At 47.7% G+C, this 23159-nt stretch overlaps 1 protein-coding gene across 4 annotated transcripts in view; it reads left to right on the top strand.

The window, feature by feature from the left end:
- Window positions 1-23159, top strand: part of LOC126526291 (B9 domain-containing protein 1-like) — an 85722-nt gene that overhangs the window by 27070 nt on the left and 35493 nt on the right. The window contains exons 1-3 of one of the 4 annotated variants that reach the window (XM_055068122.1): window positions 9114-9193; window positions 13814-13963; window positions 16807-16875. In XM_055068122.1, coding sequence (XP_054924097.1) covers window positions 13907-13963; window positions 16807-16875 — 126 coding nt within the window. In that variant the 5' untranslated portion in view covers window positions 9114-9193; window positions 13814-13906. Of the gene's footprint in view, window positions 1-9113; window positions 9292-13813; window positions 13964-16806; window positions 16876-23159 lie in introns of those variants that run through there. The other 3 variants (XM_055068121.1, XM_055068123.1, XM_055068124.1) reach the window with 3 other exon arrangements.

Here is a 23159-nt window from a genome sequence, read left to right as displayed (position 1 = left end):
CATGGAACACTGTACTACGGCTGTTTGTTCGGTGCTGTTTTGATACGGTGAAATAACTGGCCGGGGGTATGCTTGCGCATTCAGTGATATTTGCTATTCGTCCGACCACGCGGTGCCCGCAGATTTAGCTGTTCAGCATTCGTGTTCAAATCGCACGACATAAGGCGTTACGGTAATATTTTGATGCTTGCGTTAGAGTAGTTGAACTCGTCGTGTGAAAACTTCGTCCCGTTGATTTTGCACTCACAGCTTGCTACCAGCAGCGATATGCCGCAAAAACGAGCGTCGGCACAGCCGCGCCCATGGCAAGGTGAACGGGCTCAAATAAGGAAGTAACGTTGTGAGGTATTGAACTTGTCAGCATTCGACGTTGTCTAGCCCAATACAGGTATCGCTTCTGGACAAAAAATATTTTCTTGCCTTTGTACCTAGAGAACTAGCTATGTATCAGGCATGACAAAATAATTATTTGAAAGTAATTATATTACATTACTCATTACTTTCTTATTACAATCATCGATATGAATTACATTACCGATTACCGCTTTCCAAAATGGTATTACTTTACGATTGCTTCCAAAAAGTTTTCATGCATACAAGAAGCAAAAAGCAAAGTTTAAAGGGACGCCAACCTTTCTTCAAGGTAACGTACACTTTCCAACATTTCATGCCCTCCCCCCCCCCCCATGTTCCTCCACAACACCTCGCGACACTACCAATGTTGTGGCACCGTACACAACTTACTCGTGCATATTTAATGCAATTAATAAATTACTTCAGCCATGAAATTAGACACCAAATAATTCACATGGCTAAATCACTAGACAACTAATCCATCACATAAATTACTGAAAAAGTATATCAATTACTGGAAGTAATATAACTGTTGTCATGTTTGCTGATATGCATGATATGCTGAAATTCATGACATCCATGCCTTGCACTCTTTCAGGTTCTAGCAGAGCACCTAGAGAACCGAGCCCCTGATGAACCTGTTCCATTACCATCACCAATCGAAGAGTTTGAAGCAGCCAGTGTGACACAGGCAGATAATGTTGAAGAGCTTGAAGTGGCCAAACGCGGCACTTATGTTCGCGATCGTGTACCAACATGCAAAAAACAACGGAACTTTAGACAAGCAGCGGCAAGGTGCTTGACATCGCGTAATTGCACCCGTGTTTACAATCTAATGAGAAGTTAGTGCTTCGGCATTCTTCCAGCAGCAAGTTCCCAGTGACACTTTAGCGCATTTTTTCTCCCGTCATTGGAAAGTGCAGCTAAATGAAAAAAAATACGTACCAGCTAAGATTTCCAACGCGCGAGAAGGTGCACACATCGCTCTCGCTGTAGGCACACTCAACATCGTCGTTGCCGCCATCGTTTTCCGTATCAGCTGTCGGTTCGAACATGTACGGCGAAAACACAAGCTGTCCGAGACAGCAAGAACGTTCCATAATGCTTACAACTCAGCCATAGAATAAAGAACAACTTTGACTCAGCTATGAAGCCAGAACAGAACAGCGTGCTATGCTCTGAAGCGGCGGCGCCGACCGGCGACTGCCGCGAATGACGTCACAGCGGCCCCGACCAATCACGGGCAACAGCGGCGTTCGCGCGATGCCCTGAGGCGCTGGTGCGCGTTTTCTTGGAAAAACAGCCGTTTGCGTTTGTTTCCGCCCTTTTTGAACCAGATATTCGTGTTCAGGGGACTTAAAACTGTAGAATGCAGCAGAGAACTAATTTTTTTTTTCGAAAATTGTTTCAGCTTCCCTTTAAACACTGAATGCCACCTCTCTACACTATTTGACTGAGGGTGATAGACGGAACTGTGCATCAACTTTACCCCGCACTTTTGCAAGAATGTGGAAGTCAGTGCGCTGGTGAATACTGACCCTTGATCCGCCTGAATTTCGTCTGGTAACCCAACTCGTGCGAATACTGTCAAAAGCGCGTCTACTACTTCAGTGGAGCTGAGCTCTTTCAGAGGGATTGCTTCTGGAAACGTTGTAGCCGGACACAGCATGGTAAACAAGTACCTGTAACCCGACTTTCTCTTTGGTAGAGGCCCTACCATGTCTATCACAAGTCGTCTGAAAGGTTCTGTTATTATTATTCTGTTCTGTTGCTCTGTTGTTATTACTATTCTGCTCTGGTGTTACTACCTTTAGTGGAGCTCTCCATGTTTCTCCTGGTTTACCCGAGCGCTGGTAGGCGTCGCATGATTTTACAAAGTTTTCTACGTCTTCGAAATAGCCAGGCCAGTAGTATTCCATAAGCAATCTTTCCTTTGGTTTGTTTCTGCCTAGGTGGCCAGACCACCCATTTCCATGACAGAGACTCAAAAGGTCCCCCCTGTACTTAGTAGGTACCACTAACTGAACTAGAATCCTACCCTTTCGGTTTCCTTAGTGCCGATACAACAATCCTCCTCTCTCTTGTATCGTCACGTTGCGCCTAGCAACGCCTTCTTTAGCTGTGCGATGTAATTTAGCTAAGATGTCATCCTTCTTTTGCTCGGCTGCCAGTGACTCTCTGTCACAAGTAAGAGCTGATCAAAGTTCTTTGAGGAAGGTGATAGTAACGACCCTGTCTCGCTTGCGGGTGCGTCAGCTAGCTCTTTTTGCAGGCGTGAACTTTGACACCCTAGGGATCCGCTCTCATTGAGCTGGTCAGCTGGCAGGCTTTCCTCAACAGTTCTTTCGTCCCTCGAGCCTAGCTCGGATTCGGTTATTGAAGTTATCTCTTTTGCTACTTCCGCTGAAGCAGCTTTTGCATTTTCAGCCGAAAGCGACGCGATTTTCCGATCTTGGTGTCGCGTCAACGCTTGTACTACGCCCTCTCCCAGTTTAAGCTCTTTGTCCCGCAGTAACTGATCCGAACGATTCGAAAAAAATGTAAGATTATTGCAGCGACAAAAATTTGGTAACTGCAGCCTCTGTCACTAGCTCCTCGAACGGTCCACTGATATTTACTTTGGCCATGGGCAGACACACGCTGTGTTCTTGTACAACCTGTTTGATCCATGCTACTTCTCCCGTGAAGTCATCTACCGTCACGTAAGACAGATGGACAATGTCCATAGTGGCGGAACTGTCTCGCAGCACCCGGCAACGTTTACCATTACCTTCCAGGTCGTCAAGATATGGGCTTAACAGTTGCGTATTCTCGTCTTTTTCATCCACGTAGGAGAAAACTACGCTGGGCTTCCCGCAGTTTACCGCGATATGTCCGAGTTTGTGGCACTTATAGCAGCGGATCGGTCTAACAGATTCGAACTTTTTTTCTGCTCTTTTTGTGGGGTTTCCCCGTTTGATTTTTCCTCGCTCTTTTCTGGGGGCTTTTCCTCCACGTCTACAGGCTCCGGTCGTCTAGTCTGCGAACGCTTTTTGAACGGAAATGGTTTCCGCGGTCCATTTCGACCGTCCCAGTTTCCGTCCTCGGCGTTCAACTTTCTACGCGTTGCGCACTCTTCAGCTAATTCAGCCGCCCTTTCCACAGCGTTAACATTCCCTCTGTCTTGCACCCACAGTTTCACAGCTGGGGGGATGCTTTTGTGAAACTGCTCTAGACACATGCATTTGATGATCACGTCTCTGCTCTCATACGCTTCCGCACTTTTCAACCATTCGACTAGGTTGCCCTTTAAGCTATATGCAAAATCCGGATATCCCTCGCTATCCTTCTTGCCTGTGCTTCTAAACCTCTGCCGAAAAGCTTCGGCTGAAAGGCGCTACTTGTTCAAAAGATTAGCCTTAACCTTTGCATAATCATTTGCATCCGGTGCACTGAGTCTGGCAATCACTTCCGCACCCTTACACGCCAACATAGACAGCAACCACTGTGGCCATCTACTCGGACCGAAGTTCATCTTCTTGCAAGTCCTTTCAAAATTTCCTAGGAACAAGCCTATGTCATTTCGTACCTCAAATGGCTTTAACAGCCTGTCCATGCGGCATGATTCTGCCTCACTTGATCGTCCCAGAGCCCCTTCACCTCCTTGAGACAACTCCAAACGTTTGCTTTCAAGTTCAAGTTGCATTTTTCTTAACTCGCTATCTTTCTCGCGGTCCTCTCTCTCTCTGTTCCGTTCTTCTCTGCTCCGTCCTTCTCTCTCTCTATCCCATTTCTCTCTTTTCTTAAAAAGTTTCAACCTCATTTCAATGTCTTCCTCACTGGCCTGTTCGGAAATTAGCTGCAATAATTCCGATTTTAGCATTTCCTTGCGTATCTCTAGGCCCAGTTCCTCACCAACAATCAACAATTCGTCTCTCAGCAGTGTCCTTAACTCCATGATTGCTGCTTTACTGCCTTGATCCTGCTCGGTAAACCTACCTAGGAAAACACAACCTAGCTAACAATCAATAATCTAGCTTCCCTACTGTTCTAAACAGAACAACCACAAAATGAAGCCTAGAGAGTCAAAGCAAGAACCAAGCACTCACCGCAGGCACAGCGCCACGTCCCAAAGTCCGTGTCGCTGCTGTCAGCCAGTTGTAATGGTTGGGGTCGGGCATGAAATAGATGGTAGCTGGCCCATGCCGTCGTCAAACTTATCCACGCTGAGGACGTTGTTGAAGGGAGAGACTTGTTCTCATCGAGAACGAGGAACATGGGTTTATTTACAGTATTTACATGAGAACGTTACAGTTCATCAGTCTAAGATGACTGAAAGAGGAATGCATACTCAGCAGCCGCACCACAGCTGCTTATAAACACTCTGTCTTCTTTTGATCCCTAGGTGAGGGAAAAATGGCCGTTGAACCTGCTACCAACTCGGAGCGTTCAAAGTCATCGTAGGCGACCCGCCTTTGAGGGGAGGGGGGTTCACAGACACACATTCCGCACAGTTTTCACTGACCACGCCGAAGTGAGTGGGTTCTCGGAGACACGGTGCTTGACCCGAGCAGGCGCCTTTTAAACCCAGAGCTGACTTCGCACAGTGGCCACCGCAGCTGTCCATTATCAGGCGTCTTCAAAGCCCCGTGAGAACGCAACGCAAAGCATCTCCTTCCAGGAATTCCCCCTGCTTCAATCGAACCGTGAAGGCGTTGGCGATTCTACTAACAATACTTGGTCCGCCGAGCGCGTTTAGTCATAGCGGCGCCACGAGGGAGGGGGTGTTGACGTGGCATATCGTCGTATCATTAGTAGTAGCATTATTACAGTTGTATCAGTAGTAGCATTATTATAGTATTGTAGTATTTGCAAAAAGCCGTGCAATACATGGCGAGAAAGCCGTGAAAGCACGCAGTGCGCGGGGGGTCCTTCAAGGCAGATGAGGAGACGGATGAGAATGGAGAGGGCATCGAATCAACCGACACACAATGCGATGTCAATACTAGGCTGCAGAAAATGGAAGCTTTCCAGGAAGAGCTTCTCAAACAGGTGCAAGAGCTCCAAAATGAGCTAAACAGGGAGCGTGATGCACGAAAGATAGTTGAAAAGAGACTTGAAGCAGCCGAGGAAAAGCTGAACAGGGCTGCTATCGTGAACGAGAATGTGCGTGACAATGGAACGCAGACCCCCGACGCGACAAGAGAGGGAGTGTCAGCAAAGTACGTGGAATGCGTGCAGCGTGATGAAGGGTTAGCTGGAACCTACCTTGAGGCCGCCGCGTGGAAAAAGCAGGAGCCCAGGGGACAATGCCCCTTGTCGAGTTCGAATCACACAGAAAAGGACAAAGGGAAGCAGGGAGAGGTAGGAGAAAGTGAAAGGGTGATTATCGCCGGTGACTCAAACCTGGCTAGGTGCTCAAAAGCAATTGTGGAGAGGGCGAAAGACGATAAAATAGCGGCGGTAGGGACATTTCCAGAGCGGACACTGGGTTCTGTGATGGAGCGAGAAAAGAAAAGCTCGCGCAAAATGCCCACGTGCGCAACCTTGTCATAGTAGCAAGTGGGCTAAATGACGTCCTAAACAAGAAAGGGGCAGGACTAGCCCAGCGCTTGGCGAAGTGGGTGGACGACATGCGCGAGCTATCCCCTGGTGTCCAGATCGTGGTGTGCACGGTGCCGGAGGTGCATGTACGTGACAGTCACGTACAAAGAGCCGTAGTGGCTGCTAATGAGGCGATATGGAAAATAAGCCGAGAGAAAGGCTTCGAGGTTGTCGAAGTAAACAGGGAAGTGAGAAGGTGTGGTGATATTAAACGAGGCGGGATCCACTTCAACTACAGGCTGGCACGAGAAGTGGGCTGGTGCGGCGGTCGAATTGCCGGTTCCGCATTTCCAGTGTCTTCTCGATGCTCGTCGCCTCACGAAGAAACTCGTCGGCGGTCTTCGGTAGACTTCTTACCATTCCGGCGAAAAGTTCCTTCTTTACACCACGCATCAGTAGGCGGACTTCTTTCTCCTCGGACATTTCCGGGTCGGCGTGGCGGAACAGACGGCTCATTTCCTCAGTGAAGATCGCGATCGTCTCATTCGGCAGCTGCGCTCTGGTCTCCAGTAGAGCTTGGGCTCGCTCTTTTCGCAAGGCGGTTGTAAATGTTTGCAGGAAGCCGCTTCGGAACAGGTCCCACGTCGTCAAGGTGGCTTCTCGATTCTCGAACCACGTCTTGGCGGCGTCTTCCAACGCAAAATAGACATGTCGCAGCTTGTCGTCGCTTTCCCAGCTGTTAAACGTAGCGATCCTCTCATACGTCTCCAGCCAGCTTTCTGGGTCCTCAAATGTGGAACCACGGAACGTCGGTGGTTCCTTGGGCTGCTGAAGAATTATTGGGGCCGCTGCGGCTGCCATTGGGGATGTATTCTTGGTCGTTTCTGGACGATCTTCTTGGACTGTCTTCTTGGTCGTATCTGGTAGAAGACCGTGTTCCGGGGGCAGCTGCTGTAGCCGGCGGCTTGCTCGATGTTCCGGGACGACGTTGGTGTTGTCTTTTCGGTCCGGGCTTGGATTACGGCTTGTCGGGGGCGTCCGGTACATGAACGTAAAGCACCTCCACCAGATGTCACGTGGTGGTGACGTTGAAGAACACAGTAGCAATACTGTGAATGACAAAATTAACTTTTATTGGGCGAACCTGTGCCCACAAAACAGGCTACAATTATAGCACAACGATAGCGGCGAACACGGTCGGCGATCGTCGAAATTCTGATCAACGGGTCAAGCGCGTCGGCTTTTATACATCAATCGTCGAATGTTCCAGACTAATCGCTGGGACCCGGGCGTCTTCCACAAAGTTCTACATTATTCGCGTCGCACACACATGCAATCAGTTTTCACAAGGTTCGGTCACAGACAGCAGATGCGACCATCGATAAGATTCCAGAAACTTCCGATACATGCAGGCGCGTCCTGCGCCGTGCGATAACATTTGTTAGGCGGTGAAACGTGTCGCGAGATAAAGACAAGTACACGTGTCAATATGAATAGGATTCTGGGATTTCTTCGTTTCCCTTGACAGAAAGCTCGCCTTCCCGGATGGCGTTCGCAGCAAACATTTCTAGCAACACTTTCATGAGAGCCCGCCTAACAACTGATTTCATTTCTGTTGTGATTTTTGCCACGCATATTAGGGCTCCCGAAGAGCAGCGTGAACACAACGAGCGGTGACGAGAACAACGTCAATACGCACAATGGCGTCGTTCTCAGGTTAGGCAGGACGCAACGGTTCCTGCCCATAGCACAGTTCCTGTATTGATTTAACTTAATCTACGAATCTCTCCAAAGTAGCAACGGAAAACCTCAGTATTTACCACAGCGATCACAAAGAAGTTATCAATAGCGTTTCATAGAAATAATGCTTTGGTAAAGTACATTTAATTGTCTTGCTGTCAATCATTACACGTAGTGCATTGCTCCATCGTTGAAGGCTACGTCACATTGGTCTACCGGATCCTGTGAAACAATAGCTTCGCTGGCCCACCACCTTGACAGCGTGGATTACAGACCACTTTCTTTAAGAAAACGCGGTTTTATGCACTGAAGCACAAAAGTAATTGCAACGCCAATGCATTTTGCCATCAGACACTCTGACTATATTTATATCGAAACTGGTGTACTCCTTAGAATTTGTTTCATATATTGTAACAATCCGTTACAATGAGCATTTTCATGATGCATTAGCTAGTATTGTATTAGCAGAAATATTATGAATGTACTCCTAATCAAAACAATGGTAGTAATTTTGTGTTTATTTATTTCCTGCATTAGCTAACATTTTATTAGCAGGAACATTGTAAATGTACTGCTGGTCACGTTTTGATATAAATTTTTGTACTTAATTATTCAGTATTGGATATTTTTACTCACACAGTACCCACTGCCCTCTTTAATGCCCATGGGGCCATGAGGACAAGTGAAATAAAGAAACGAATAAATAAATAAATAAATAAATAAATAAATAAAGTGGGCACGCCTTGGGAACTTACAGGCTACCATTGGTAAATTGAAATATGCACCGTAAATTAAATAAAATTTTAATTAGTTTAATTGTGTTATACAATCATGCATTTGTATTTTCTGTAGAAGTAATTGTCGCCTCAACTAGTAGTTTACCTCAAGTGTTAGAATTCTGCAATCTCTACCACAGGCATTTTTTCTTAATTTGGTGCAGGTAGAAAAAAAAAAGCATCTGCTATTATGTCCTTTCTTAGGCATCTACTAATTCTGGTACAGTTTCCGCGATGGCCCTTCCTCATTGCTTTACCTGTTACCGACTTTCTGGCCGCTGCACGAATTATCTAGCTAGTTACTTGACTAGCTTAAGTACTGCTCTCGATGTTCCTTTTGATAATACTGTTATTTTTATAGTAATTATGAATAAATCCCACTCATGCTGGTTCAGTGGCCACGATGTTCTGCTGCTGTAAAGAAATGATCGTTTACCGAGATTTGACTTAACGCTGAAAACCTCGAGTGTTTGAAAATATCTCCAAACCCTCCTGCGCAGCGTCACTCAAACACCCTGTATTTCATTGTGACGCTGCGCTACCACGAACCAATCCGTTATTTTCATATCCCAAACGCGCGCAACCAAAACGCACGTATTGGATCAATAATTTCGGACACGATCGCCAGATGGCGGAAGCGCATCAAACGCCGAGAGCGCAGCCCTCCTCCCCGCGGTCTACCGCAGACCGTTTCTATGGCGACGCGATTGTTGTGTGCGTCTGCCATTCGCACGTTGTCCGCGCCGTGTGACGGGACGGTTAGCGGTGGCAGCGTCATTCCCATCTGGCAGCTGAAAGCGGTGAGCGGCCAACGAACAGCATTCAATGCCCTCGTTGAAACGCGGACAGGGTAGGATTTGCATGCCGTTAGCAACACGATTTCGGCATGGCCAAGTTGGTGAGACGTTGCTTTCTATTTGGCGTGTGTGTGTGAGCTTTTCTATGGGACGGAACTGAACGCACGAGGTGACGTCGATTTATATATCGCTGTTCAGCTGTAAACGCTGTAAACGTTTAGTATTCCTAAGAACCACAGAGTGATGAACACGTCTGAGAGTGTACGGGCGAGAACGGTATACTGTCTAGGAAGACTTGACAGTATACGGGTCTTCGCGCGGAAAGTGGCAATTGGTTGTATACAAAAAATGAAAGGAAGGTAAATAAGCTACTGCTGACTACTCTGTAACTGTCTATCACAATTTTCTGACAGGGAAGGAAGTTGTAGGAGGCGGCGCGGAGAGGTAGCCGCCGTGGCCGCGGTTTATTTCGGCCGGCCAGCCGTGGTGCAGCAGGATCTCGGCCTATGCCGATACCGCGGCCGAGCGCGCCAGCGTGTGATCGCGCTACGTGCACGTGAGCCGTCTTCTTCATCGGCTGTGGAGGCGGTAGTCGCGCCGCTGCAGAAGTGAAAGGGCCGTTCGAAAGAATGGCAGGCAGGATAAAAACTCCAGGTGTTTCCAGATAACGCATAAAAATTAAGATGCAGGAAAATCAGTTCTGCCCCCAGGACTTGGCAACGTTAAAGAAAGTTCACGTAAGGAAAAAAAGAATCGTCATCCACCTCGTCATCCACCAGGAATGTTGGGGGAACAAAAAGTTAACCGGGAAATCAATTTACATAACGTACACAATCCACAACGACAAGTGCACGGTGGGCCGGCCAGACACTGCATCGTTGTTTTCTTCAGCACTGAGCCGCTCGTGCTCTTGTTCCTCAATGACACGCAGAGCACTTTAACAATTTCTTGTCATTTTACTAGAATATGCCATTTCATTCTTTCGTTCCATTGTCAATGTCTGCTCAATGCACCCACCATTTTCAGATGAGCTATTTTCTTCAGCAGCACGTGATTGGCGGTTGACGGCATGCCTTTCTATAAGACAGTTCGTGAGATTCTTTTGTTGGTGCAGTTCTCGAGACAGTTCTGCAAACAGATGCTTCGCCAACTACAATGAGCCCTAATGACTCTAAATGACTCTAACCATACATCATCGCATTCTTACTTTCCAGTTACGCAATTCACTCTTCTGCTCACTATCCCAATTATTTAGCTGCTGCAAAATAACACGTGTCTCTGTACTTTCACAATTAAACCATGAAGTGCTTTGATAACAATACCAAACAAGAACTTTTTACGATCAACGCAGGAACCACGGAGCGAATGGAACGGACAAAGCGCTATTCGTGTTATGCTGTACCGACATGCTTTACATTTTGCCCTTTCAGGAACCTGCATAAAATATTTCCTTCCAATATCCGCTCCTTATCTTCTAACTAAACACTGCTTCCAAGGTAAGGCTGTAACTCAGTTTCATAAAATTAAAAGCGCTAAATGAGTTTACCGCTGGCTCAGGCACGTACCCAGGATTTTTTTTCGGGGGGGGCCCACCACCTCCATCATCATCATCATCATCATCATCAGCCTGTTTTATGTCCACTGCAGGACGAAGGCCTCTCCCTGCGATCTCCAATTACCCCTGTCCTGCGCCAACCGATTCCAACTAGCGCCCGCGAATTTCCTAATTTCATCGCTCCACCTAGTGTTTTGTCGTCCTCGATTGCGTTTCCCTTCTCTTGGTACCCATTCTGTAACCCTAATGGTCCAACGGTTATCTAACCGGCGCATTACATGACCTGCCCAGCTACATTTTTTCCTCTTGATGTCAATTAGAATATCGTCTATACCCGTTCGCTCTCTGATCCAAACCGCTCTCTTTCTCTCTCAACGTTATGCCTAGCAATCTTCGTTCGATCGCTCTTTGCGCGGTCCTTAACTTGCTCTGAAGACTCTGCCCCATATGCCAGCACTGGCAAAATGCACTGATTGCACGCCTTACTTTTCAATAATAATGGTAAGCTTCCAGTCAGGAGCTGGCAATGTCTGCCGTATGCGATCCAACCTATTTCTATTCTTCTGTGAATTTCCTTCTCATGATCAGGGTTCCCTGTGATTAATTGACCTAGGTAAACGTACTCCTTCACAGTCTCTAGTGGCCGACTGGCGATCCTGATCTCTTGTTCCTTTGCCCGGCTATTTATCATTATCTTAATCTTCTGCATATTAATATTCAACCCCACTCTTACACTCTCTTTGTTAAGGTCGGCAATCATTTTTTGTAACTCGTCTGCATTTTTGTTGAATAGAACAATGTCATCGGCAAACCGAAGGTTGCTGAGATATTTGCCGTCGATCTTTACCCCTAAGCCTTCCCAGTTTAATAGCTTGAATTCTAAGCACGCAGTGAATAGCTTTGGAGAAATTCTGTCTCCCTGTCTGACCCCTTTCTCTATAGGTATCTCCCTGCTTTTCTTGTGTAGAATTAAGGTAGCTGTAGAAGCTCTGTAGATATTCTTACGCGAAGGACGAGTCAGTAAGACGAGAAACTATTTACAGATTACATTTACAACAACGGTTGCAGCGCTGACCGGTTAGATTCACAGCGCGAGCCCAGTTCGTTCTTCTTCCTCTTTTCTGGAGTGTTGGCGCCTACGCGCCTCGTTCAAACAAACAAATACCACACGCACGTAGCAATATTTTCCAAGCTTTTTACGTAAGCGTCCTGTACTCCTTGATTACGTAGTGCCTCTACGATTGCTGGTATCTCTACTGAGTCAAATGCATTTTCGTAATCTATATAAGCCACATAGAGAGGCTTATTGTACTCTGCAGATTTCGCGATAACCTGATTGATGACATGGGTGTGATCCATTGTAAAGTATCTCTTCCTAAAGCCAGCCTGCTCCCTTGGTTGACAAAATCCAGTGCTGCCCTTATTCTATTGGAGATTATTTTGGTAATTATTTTATATAATACTGGGAGCAAGCTAAGGGTCCCATAATTTTTCAATTTTTTAACGTCTCCTTTTTTGTAGAATAATAGAATGTCAACATTCTTGCAGTTTTCTGGGACCCTTGCAGTCGATAGACACTTCGTATAAAGAGCCGCCAGTTTTCCAAGCATTATGTCTCCTCCATCTTTGATTAAATCGACTGTTATTCCACCTTCTCCTCCCGCTCTTCATCGTTTCATGTCTTGCAGGGCCCTTCTGACCTCATCGCTAGTTATAGGAGAGTTTCTGTATCCTGTTCATTACTGTGTCTAAGTGAGGTATCGTGACTCCTCTGGGTACTGTATACAGGTCAGCTTAGAATTTTTCCGCTGCTTTTACTATATCTTCGAGATTGCTGATGATATTATCCTTCTTATCTTTTAGTGCATATATCATGGTTTGTCCTATGCCAGGTTTCTTTTTTTACTGATTTAAGGCTGCGTTCATTTTTTACGGCTTCTTCAGTCTTTCTCATGTTATAGTTTCGAATATCAGTTATTTTCGCCTTGTTGATCAGTTTTGAGAGTTCCGCGAATTGCGTAACGCTGTGCGGCCGCCAGTCCCATACAACCGCGTAGAGCGCAGGAATCTGCGATTCTAGACGTACTGCCCTCACGGCGAAATGTTAGAAAAACACCCACATAAGCACAGCAGAGAAGCGGCTACGTGAGGCGGTTCGACCGATAACTGTAGAAGCGTCATTCAAAACAAGTAATTGTTCTCCACTTCCGGCGGCGTTTTCTCTATTTCCTTTTTAAATAAAAAGATGTTGATCCATAAATATTGTCATAAACAACTGTTAACCTTTTTATTATTCGCTTTTCCTCGCAGTTTGGTTGTTGCCTTGGCTCTCTCCCTTAGTAAACCGCTTAATTTCTCAACTCCTTGCGATTTTTGTTTCCAGTTGCCAATTTTGCACGAAAAGTGCTATACAATTAGGGAAAAACAGACGAGGTAACGGGCAACAGTCATCTTGCTTATGGGTTTAAGGGTTATTGCAGGGTTTCATGATGGACGCTCTTTCACATAATTTTCTTTCCCACCTTATCTAACCCATATCACGTGTATATGGTTCCGGGCAGCGCTTCCGGCGCATCTGCCAGCGTCGCGGCGAGCCGTAACTCAAGGAAATAATGAAGCAAAGGGATAAGTTAAACGCAACTGGCGTTTTCTTGACTTCTTTCTTGCCACTTGACTTCGGGGGGGGGCCCGGGCCCCCCCGGGCCCCCCCTTGGGTACGTGCCTGCGCTGGCTGTTAATTCATCATTAGTGTTGTCTTCTTAGCTTTCGTAAGTTTCTCTCCTTGCCGCCTCACGTGAGTTCTGCGCATGCTTGCACCGTCTACTCTGTCAACCACCCTCACGGCTATTCCCGAGGCACTAATAATCCTTTGCGAGCTCTGCCGGTTTAACGCATACGTCACAGTTACATCATTATTCGACGGTTCGTTCAGAGATTCTCTCTCGAGTGCAACAAATGCTCCTCTTGGTACAGGCTTTTAAACATTTAGCAGCAGCAGTGCTTTTGACATCAACATTCCCAAACAAAGTTGCATTTATATATACTTTCTTAACTCACTTTGGTTTCAGGATTGTTTCGCTACGTATAAAGTTACTCGGAGCAGCGTCTGACAGCCTATATTTAAAGGCATTCCGATCTGTACGGCCCGAGACAGTACCGAAATGGAAGCAAACGCTGTCTTCATGCTGAGCGTCAACGGGCAGATAGAATCGGCTCAGGTAGGTACTTTCAAGTTATTTCTTTATGTGGGATTCTGTACGGATGGCGCATGCAGAATTTTCTATACATAAGAGGGCCAGGTGTACATGACTCTTATAGCGGAACCCTGACGGACCTCCGTTCAAATTTAGTGCCGAGGTAGCACTTTCTATGGTTTTAATATATAATGCCATGTTTGGAAGCAGCACTTGCCAGCTTCGCTCTAATACCAAAGTATGCGTCGTCTGGAGTGACGGCACACAAAAACCCGAGGGCACCTAAGCACTTCTTTTCTGTTGGGAATTCGAAACCGGTAATGTCTAATTGAACGCCACTGAGCGGTCCTTCGAGCTTCGACCTTCGATCCTGCGGTGCCAATGCCGCCAATGTCCTGCACGCCCAGAGACCGAGGAGGCCGCAGCGGCCACCAAGGACGCGGGCAGGCGCGAGCCGCACGTGTCGAGGCGAGCTCTTGACGTGGCGTCGCAGCTAATGGCAATGGGAACTTAGGCGCCGTTTTGCTGCTACAGACGACAGGTTTCGGGTGTTTCTCTCAATTGGCCATTTGATGCGTTCACATGAAAAAAATATATTGACCTTACCGCAATTAGTATCCTCGTATAGACCGTTTTTTCGTAGGCGCCGCCATATTGTGAACGCAGTAGCGCCGCCTATGAGCAGCGCCATACTGGCTTGGGTGAAAGCGGTCTTTTGCATGGCAGGTATACGCTCGGCGGTAGGTTTTGGCGTTTGTTTTCGCGGTCGTGCGGTCTATTTAGTATGACGTGCGTCTTCTACGTGGTAAACGGTTCTGTGAGACGTGCCGAAGTGGTTTAAGGCGTCATGGCCGGAATTTCTGCTGGCGTTGAGCTGGACGGAACACGCAGCGCGATGGTGTGCGCGCATATTTGAGCCTACAATCAGCTTCGGAGATCAGTTGTGTATTTCTGAATGTTCCAATCACTAATGTGACCTTATTTCAGTATTATCCTCTTTTTATAAGTTGCGGTTTATGAGCCATGAAACACGCGACGATCTTAACAGCGTGGGTACCATTCTGCTACGATAGGAGCTGTGCTGTTATACTTTGACAAGCGTTCAAACTGTTCGCTGCAGGTTACATTGCGGGACTACTTGGTTGGATGGATGAGGCTTCCACCCATGAATAAAATAGTTTTGGCTAGTAAGAGCAGCATACCTTAGAGTCTGAATTAAGGTTGTCCAGCAAAGCGACCGTTTACGAACTGCGCGAGCGTCCTAAGCAGTATAGGTGCTGGATTACAGATATCTTTGTTCTATATAGCGCATGGTCCAAGCATACGGCATCAGCGGTTATATATTTAGAAACGTTGTACGGCGTTAACCCATTTTCTCTTGCTTTTTAGAGAAAGAGGATAATAACAGATTTTTTTTTTCGGTTGTGTTCGTTCACTTCTCTACGACGCGCTCACACGTATTACGGAAATTTTGCGCTCAAAAATAGCCATCGTATTCTTTTTATGCGAACCCTCTCATATATTATGGCTGTATACAGGCCAAAAAGGCAATGCCGAAGCACACCGCTTATGTATGTATCGTGCTGGCTCACCAACCGCAGTGATCGCTGTGTTGAGCAGCGCCATGGGCCTCATGCAGCAAAGCTAGCGTAGACATATGGTAATTTCAAGCATACTAGACTTAAAATGCGGGAGGACGATGCCAGTGTATCACAAATATTTGATAGCGCCTGCCGCTCAGATGTTTTGTGGTTGCCTTAGGTTGGCTGTGCACGAGCATGCGCTCTTATGTTTTATGTTTTACTGCCTACGCCAATCGATCAGACAGTGAGCTGATTTACCATTTAATGCTGGCAATACAGAGACGCTGGTTTTCTTTGTTGAATTAAAATCGATATAAGCAAAATAGTAAACAACACATACACGCACCGCGACTGATAATGTGCGTACACCGCGGCTGATTATGCGCGTCACATTTTTGCGCCCTCAAGACATTTTTCTGCCTACAGTATAGCTACTGATGCACCGAAAGGCTTCCCTGATGACCTTATATGAACGAACATGGCGTAAATTTCACAAAGTTAGATATAAAACATATCGAAATCGTTCCGCAGCACGTGACAGCAATACTTTCAAGCAGCGCCGCGCCGGATCGCCCAAGCCAGAGAGGAGGAAAGGCTCTCCCCGCGCCCTATCCTCCTCGCCCGATGAAACGGTCTATATGGAGCGTAGTATAAAAGAACATTAGCTGCAACATAAAGGTGGCGCCATCTGTCACCGCCATGGTGTAACGGCGCCTGTCATTGCAGCGGTGAAAGATGGCGCAACTAAAGCCGCTCAATCAGCTTACGATGGAGGGCTTTAGGCGTAACTATACTATTGAACCAAAATCAACAGTTTACTGATTGCCATCGCCACAGAACGACGTGCACTTGGAATATTTAAAGTTAACCGAACAACGGTGTACACTATGAATAACGTAACAAACTAAACCCACTGCCCATCTGGAAGAAATTTGGGCGGCAACGAGCCAACAGTTTAGCCAGAGCAGACAAGTACACCTGGCGTTCTTATATTTATGCAACACTCAGTACATATTGGGCCAACGATCGGAACAACGTTGGTAAAAAATGTTTCACACTGGTTTGCCAGGTGGCCAGAATCCTTATACGTGTGCATAAAATATAGTCTCTGTCAGCTTGCTACCTTTCGTCCTCAATCAGTCTCACATAAAAGCAACCGCCTCGCCCAATCTTCCCCTTAAAGCCATATCGAGACGCCTTTGTGATTAAGGGGATATGTGGTAGTTGGTGACACATCGGGGACATTGTGTTCTGTTATTTTGTCTGTTTTATTCCTTCTTGCAGTGCACGGGATTTGACGATATCTACTGCAAGTACTGTTTCGTACATGGAGCAGACTGGGTTGTCGCAGCGGTAAGAATGTTGCCGTTAATATGGGTAACTAGAACATTATGCTGCTTTACAGCGAAGCTGTATACCTCTACCGTCCAAACAAATTGTTGTGTCGTTGTAAGCAAAAAACTCCCCATACGGGGGCCGATCCCGAAGATAGTGCAATGCCGGGTCCACCCACGATGGAGGTGAAGCAGGCGTTAAGCACTCCCCATACGTGGGCCGATCCCGAAGACAGTGCAATGCCGGGCCGACCCGCGGCGGAGGTGAAACAGACGCTATAAGCACTCCCCATATGTGGGCCGATCCCGAAGATAGTGAAATTCCTAGCCGACCGGGGCGGAGGTGAAGCAGGCGTTAAGCACCCCCCATACATGGGCCTGCCACACTGATCTCGGGGCCGTGCGAATGTTGGGAGAGATGGAGTCGTGAGACGCAGGCGAGCATAGCAAACAGACTTTACTAAGAACAAACTCAAAATAAAACACAGTCAAAATGGAACTCAAAACTCAATTGACAAAGATAAAACCACACTTGCGCAGCCTACATATGCCCTTATCCTCCCCTACGTTCGACCTTAGCGCGTTCCGTGCGAAAGTCCGGCAACCCTGGCCTATGGCTGCACGCTAACAAAAAGGCACGCTCTTACAAAGTTCCCATGTCGCACGTAATTCCAAGTCCGATGTGCGCCGGCTCTTGATCCCAGTCGGTGCTCCTGCCGACTTGCAAACTTTGTTGTCGTGGCATCGACCGGCCAGCTCCTCCGTCTCGGATGTCGGTGCCCCGAACTATGTCGGTGACATGGCACTCCGGCCTTCCTGGTTAGGCCTACCGCCGGGCTCCGCCGCTACCTCTCCGAGTGCCGGCTGGACGCCCCGGGAACTACTGTCCGTGCTGGTCTGCCGAAGAAGGGGGATCCAATTCCTGGAGTGCCCGGCACTGCCGTGGGAGGCTGCAGCAAGTCCAGGGAGCCTCGCTCGAACGTTGCCGAGGTCGACGGCCACACCCTGGGTCGCCAGCGTCACGGGCCAGTACGAACCTCCATGGCTCCCGTCGCCAGTGCGAAGCTGGCGCTCCAGCCTTCTTGTCCCATGGCCACGTCCATAATCCCAGCTTGGCGCCGCTTCTCCTCCGATCACACCTCGGATCACGCGCCTTGAGGGCTCGTGCCGTTCGGACCGGTCGGCACACATCGTCCTCTTCTTTTCTTTTTGTGTTCCATGCCTCTTACATATGAGATAGGCCACCTTTTCAGGAGTTTCTTTCCTAAAAACTGCCTTCTGTCGGTATTCATGGTGGCGAGTTTGACTCTCCCGCTCTGACTTGGGTGCTTTTCCTCGCGTCGTCGTGGCTCACAACACATCACCACAGTCGCACACGTTTCACCACATGCACAGTTCACAACGTTGGCGAGTTCATTGTTCTCACCACTTTACACATGTACACTCAATCGTCCGCGTTACACTCTTGACATTTCATCACTCCAATGCTCTACTCATGAAATCCGACCTACTACTATTATAGCTCACACCGCACTACTCCTGTCCGCCCTGGGAGGTCTGCAAACACTTCCTCGAACTTATGAATCAACTCCCTTAACTCCTGTACTTGTATTGCCGCTAGGGCTTTGTTCAACCTAACCCTCTCTACCCCCAAGGTCTTCTCACTAATATAAGTGTGCACCTCCCCGCGGTCTTTCTCATCGGCAATCTCCATGCAAACTCTAGACTTCTTGTCGTTCTTCCCCCTTTCCATCTCCTTTCTCTGTTCATACTTTTTTACACTTCCCCTAGCCACTGTCTTCTGACATACGTCACATGATTTGACATACCGTTTCATGTCGCTCTGCACCCCGATCCAAAAGAACTCTTGTGTGACCCTTTCTAGCGTGTTCTTTATTCTTTGATGACCTGCGGTTACACTGTTGTGCCCTATCTTTAGTACTGTGTCCCTCAGCTCTTTCGGGACCATCAACTGTAGTACTTCCCTACCTGAGCTAAACACACACTTCCTGTATAGTAGGTTGTTCTTCTTTACAATCTCCACTACTGTTCTGCTCCTTTTCCTACGCATCATTTCTCCGACCTTTAGTTCACACTTTCCTATTGATTCGTCCTTGTTCAGTAGTTCCTTAAATTCTGCAGCGGTAATATTTAATCCCTTAATGGCTGAGACCTGCAACGCTGTCAGAGGTTTGGTGCCACTACTGCTTGCTCACGTTTGTACTGCAGCCTTTTGCGTCCCCTCTTTTTGCGCTTCTGAGCGTCCTTTCGCTTCCACGTCCTTCCCTTTCCTCTTCCAACTTGGGTCTGGGTCATCTGCCTTCCTCACCCCAGGTACATTTCCCACAATCAAATCATAAAGAGGGCCCTCCACACATCTAGCTGTGACTAGCCCTGTAAAAAGGTGTCGATATTTGAATCCGTGCCTCTGGAAGATATTAAATGGGTTTATCTACCAAGATTACTGGCTTAAAGTACCCGGTCATGCTTTCTGGGGGCACTAGATCCCTCCTCACTAAAATGGTATTGGCTGCCGTGTCTCTCAAGACCATAGCCTTGCGTCTTTCTACCTCGCCTTCCACTACAGGCATGTCCTGCTCTATCTGCCCATCCTCTCTTGACGTCATGATACATGCCATCTTATCCACGGCTCCAGTCCTGCATTCGTCTGCCTTGTGACCTTTCTTTTGGCACAACTGGCGAACCACCAGTAGGGCTCCGCCGCTACCTCTCTGAGTGCCGGCGGGACGCCCCGGGGACTACCGTCCGTGCTGGTCTGCCGAAGAAGGGGGATCCAACTCCTGGAGTGCCCTTGTTACTGCCGTGGGAGGCTGCAGCAGGTTCAGGGGACCTCGCTCGAACGTCGCCGAGTACGACGGCCACACCCTGGGTCGCCAGCGTCACGGGCTAGTACGAACCTCCATGGCTCCTGTCGCCAGTGCGAAGCTGGCGCTCCAACCTTCTTGTCCCAGAGCCACGTCCATAATCCCAGCTTGGCGCCGCTTCTCCTCCGATCGCACCTCGGGTCACGCGCCTTGAGGGCTCGTGCCATTCGGACCGGTCGGCGCACACCGTCCTCTTCTTTTCTTTTTGTGTCCAATGGCTCTTACATATGACAGGGCCGATCCCGAAGATAGTTTAATACCGGCCCAACCCGCGGCGGATGTGAAGCAGGCGTTAAGCACTCGCCATACGTGGGCCGATCCCGAAGATAGTGCCATGCCGGGCCGACCCGCGGCGAAGGTGCAGTTCACCATTAAGGGGCCCACATACACAGCTTCGCTGGTCATCTTTCATCACAGAGTGGAAGGGCGCTGCGTTTTTTTTCTCCTATCGATCTGGAAAAGGTAGTTTTGCTCCGAGGCAGTGAATACGGATTTCATTGGTCGATCTGGGGCGAGTTCACGTTTTCCACTGGCCGTTTCGGATCAACTCACTCCGGGCCGGATCGCTCTCACTTCCTCCGCTACCGAGGCGCGGATTTGGGGGTAAATAAGATGCGAACAACAAGCGTAAGACAGCGGACATAAGGAACTATAATATGGATAGAATTGAACAGGCTCTCAGGAACGGAGGAAGCCTAAAAGCAGTACAGAAGAAATTAGGAATAGGCAAGAATCAGATGTGTGCGTTAAGAGACAAAGCCGGCAATATCGTTACTAATATGGATGAGATAGTTCAAGTGGCTGAAGAGTTTTATAGAGATTTATACAGTACCAGTTACACCCACGACGATAAGGTGAGAGAGAATAGTCTAGAGGAACTTGAAATCCCACAAGTAACACCGGAAGAGGTAAAGAACGCCTTGGGAGCTATGCAAAGGGGGAAGGCAGCTGGGGAGGATCAGGTAACAGCAGATTTGTTGAAGGATGGTGGGAACACTGTCCTAGAAAGGTTGGCCGCCCTATATACACAATGCCTCATGACCTCGAACGTACCGGAATCTTGGAAGAACGCTAACATAATCCTAATCCATAAGAAAGGGGACGCCAAAGACTTGAAAAATTATAGACCGATCAGCTTACTGTCCGTTGCCTACAAAGTATTTACTAAGGTAATCGCAAATAGAATCAGGAATACCTTAGACTTCTGTCAACCAAAGGACCAGGCAGGATTCCGTAAAGGCTACTCAACAATAGACCATATTCACACTATCAATCAGGTGATAGAGAAATGTGCGGAATATAACCAACCCTTATATATAGCCTTCATTGATTACGAAAAAGCATTTGATTCAGTCGAAACCTCAGCAGTCATGGAGGCACTACGGAATCAGGGTGTAGATGAGCCATATGTAAAGATACTGGAAGCTATCTATAGCGGTTCCACAGCCACCGTAATCCTCCACAAAGAAAGCAACAAAATCCGAATAAAGAAAGGCGTCAGACAGGGAGATACGATATCTGCAATGCTATTCACAGCATGTTTACAGGAGGTATTCAGAGACCTGGAGTGGGAAGAATTGGGGATAAAAGTTGATGGAATACCTTAGCAACTTGCGATTCGCTGATGATATTGCCTTGCTTAGTAACTCAGGAGACCAATTGCAATGCATGCTCACTGACCTGGAGAGGCAAAGCAGAAGGGTGGGTCTGAAAATTAATCTACAGAAAACTAAAGTAATGTTTAACAGTCTCGGAAGCGAACAGCAGTTTACGATAGGTAGCGAGGCACTGGAAGTGGTAAGGGAATACATCTACTTAGGGCAGGTAGTGACCACGGATCCGGATCATGAGACTGAAATAACCAGAAGAATAAGAATGGGCTGGGGGGCTTTTGGCAGGCATTCTCAAGTCATGAACAGCAGGTTGCCACTATCCCTCAAGAGGAAAGTGTATAACAGCTGTGTCTTACCAGTACTCACCTACGGGGCAGAAACCTGGAGGCTTACGAAAAGGGTTCTGCTTAAATTGAGGACGACGCAACGAGCCATGGAAAGAAGAATGATAGGTGTAACGTTAAGGGATAAGAAAAGAGCAGATTGGGTGAGGGAACAAACGCGGGTAAATGACATCTTAGTTGAAATCAAGAAAAATAAATGGGCATGGGCCGGACATGTAATGAGGAGGGAAGATAACCGATGGTCATTAAGGGTTACGGACTGGATTCCAAGGGAAGGAAAGCGTAGTAGGGGGCGGCAGAAAGTTAAGTGGGCGGATGACATTAAGACATTTGCAGGGACAACATGGCCACAATTAGTACATGACCGGGTTAGTTGGAGAAGTATGGGAGAGGCCTTTGCCCTGCAGTGGGCGTAACTAGGCTGATGATGATGATGATGAAGATGCGAAGCACATGTCACCTTCGCTCACTGTGGGACGGCAAATTTGGTTTTCATGGAAGTAAAAAGAGCGGAAGTCGGCTTGTGTGATCTGTGCGCACCGACTTCCGCTATGACCCACGTGGAGTACGTTTGCTCTCCGCTTGCAGGTTCGGAGTGGTGAAATCCGAGCGCTCGCTAAAGTCGGATACAACTGAAGTCTGCAGTGAAGCCCCGCCGACGCCCTCATAACCGCCAGCCACTGTTTCTTCGCGAGGCTGCAAATAGTTCGTACTTCAAACTTTCCCTGTTACCTAAATAGCGCGGTAACCGCAAAAATAAAATTATAAGCGCGTAATGTTGTATGTTTTCAGTCGTCTATTATAGCGTAACGGTGAAAGCTGAGTGCTTTGTTTAGCTGAAATAAAAGGCTTGCTTCGCTGCAACTATTAATTGTGAAGCTTCACTTCAATTGGCTGTGAAGTTTCACCAATGAAAGAGGCTTAGCAGTGAAATAAACTGTACCTCGGACCTTTGAAGAGTGAAATGCTCAGACTCCATACAGTTTGTCCATGTTTGCTGCACACTTCGTCGCTTTCGCCCGATGAATGGGCTCTTCAAGAACAGCAGACGCTCCGGAGGTATCAAGTACGACGCCATTTTGAAACAGCCGCATGCTACGATTTTGTTCGCTTCTGTGATTGGCTGACGGAGTAACAACCCTTTGCGGTCTGTGGGCTTTGCTTGCCAACTGCTGTTTTTTCAAGTTGTATCCTACTATAGGGAGTATGCACTGAAACTCGGCCGCAATGTGGCGCTGCGGTTCCCCGAGCCCGGCGCCATGTTTGTGGTTGTGCCGCAGCAGCCGACGCATGCTTGCAGCTGTGTTCCGTAAGTGTTGTGTGGTGTTCCCTAGCATTTAGGTTTCTCGTGTGTTGCATGTGGCGTTGGTTGTTTGCAATACTGCTGCGTTGGAAGCTTCCTCTACGGATACACGCTGTAAAGACTTGGAAAAGTGCCCACACCGGAGCACGTTGTTGCGC

This window comes from Dermacentor andersoni, chromosome 8 (assembly GCF_023375885.2).
Source record: "Dermacentor andersoni chromosome 8, qqDerAnde1_hic_scaffold, whole genome shotgun sequence".
Lineage (NCBI taxonomy): Eukaryota > Metazoa > Arthropoda > Arachnida > Ixodida > Ixodidae > Dermacentor > Dermacentor andersoni.
This window is presented reverse-complemented; position numbering and strand designations above follow the sequence as displayed.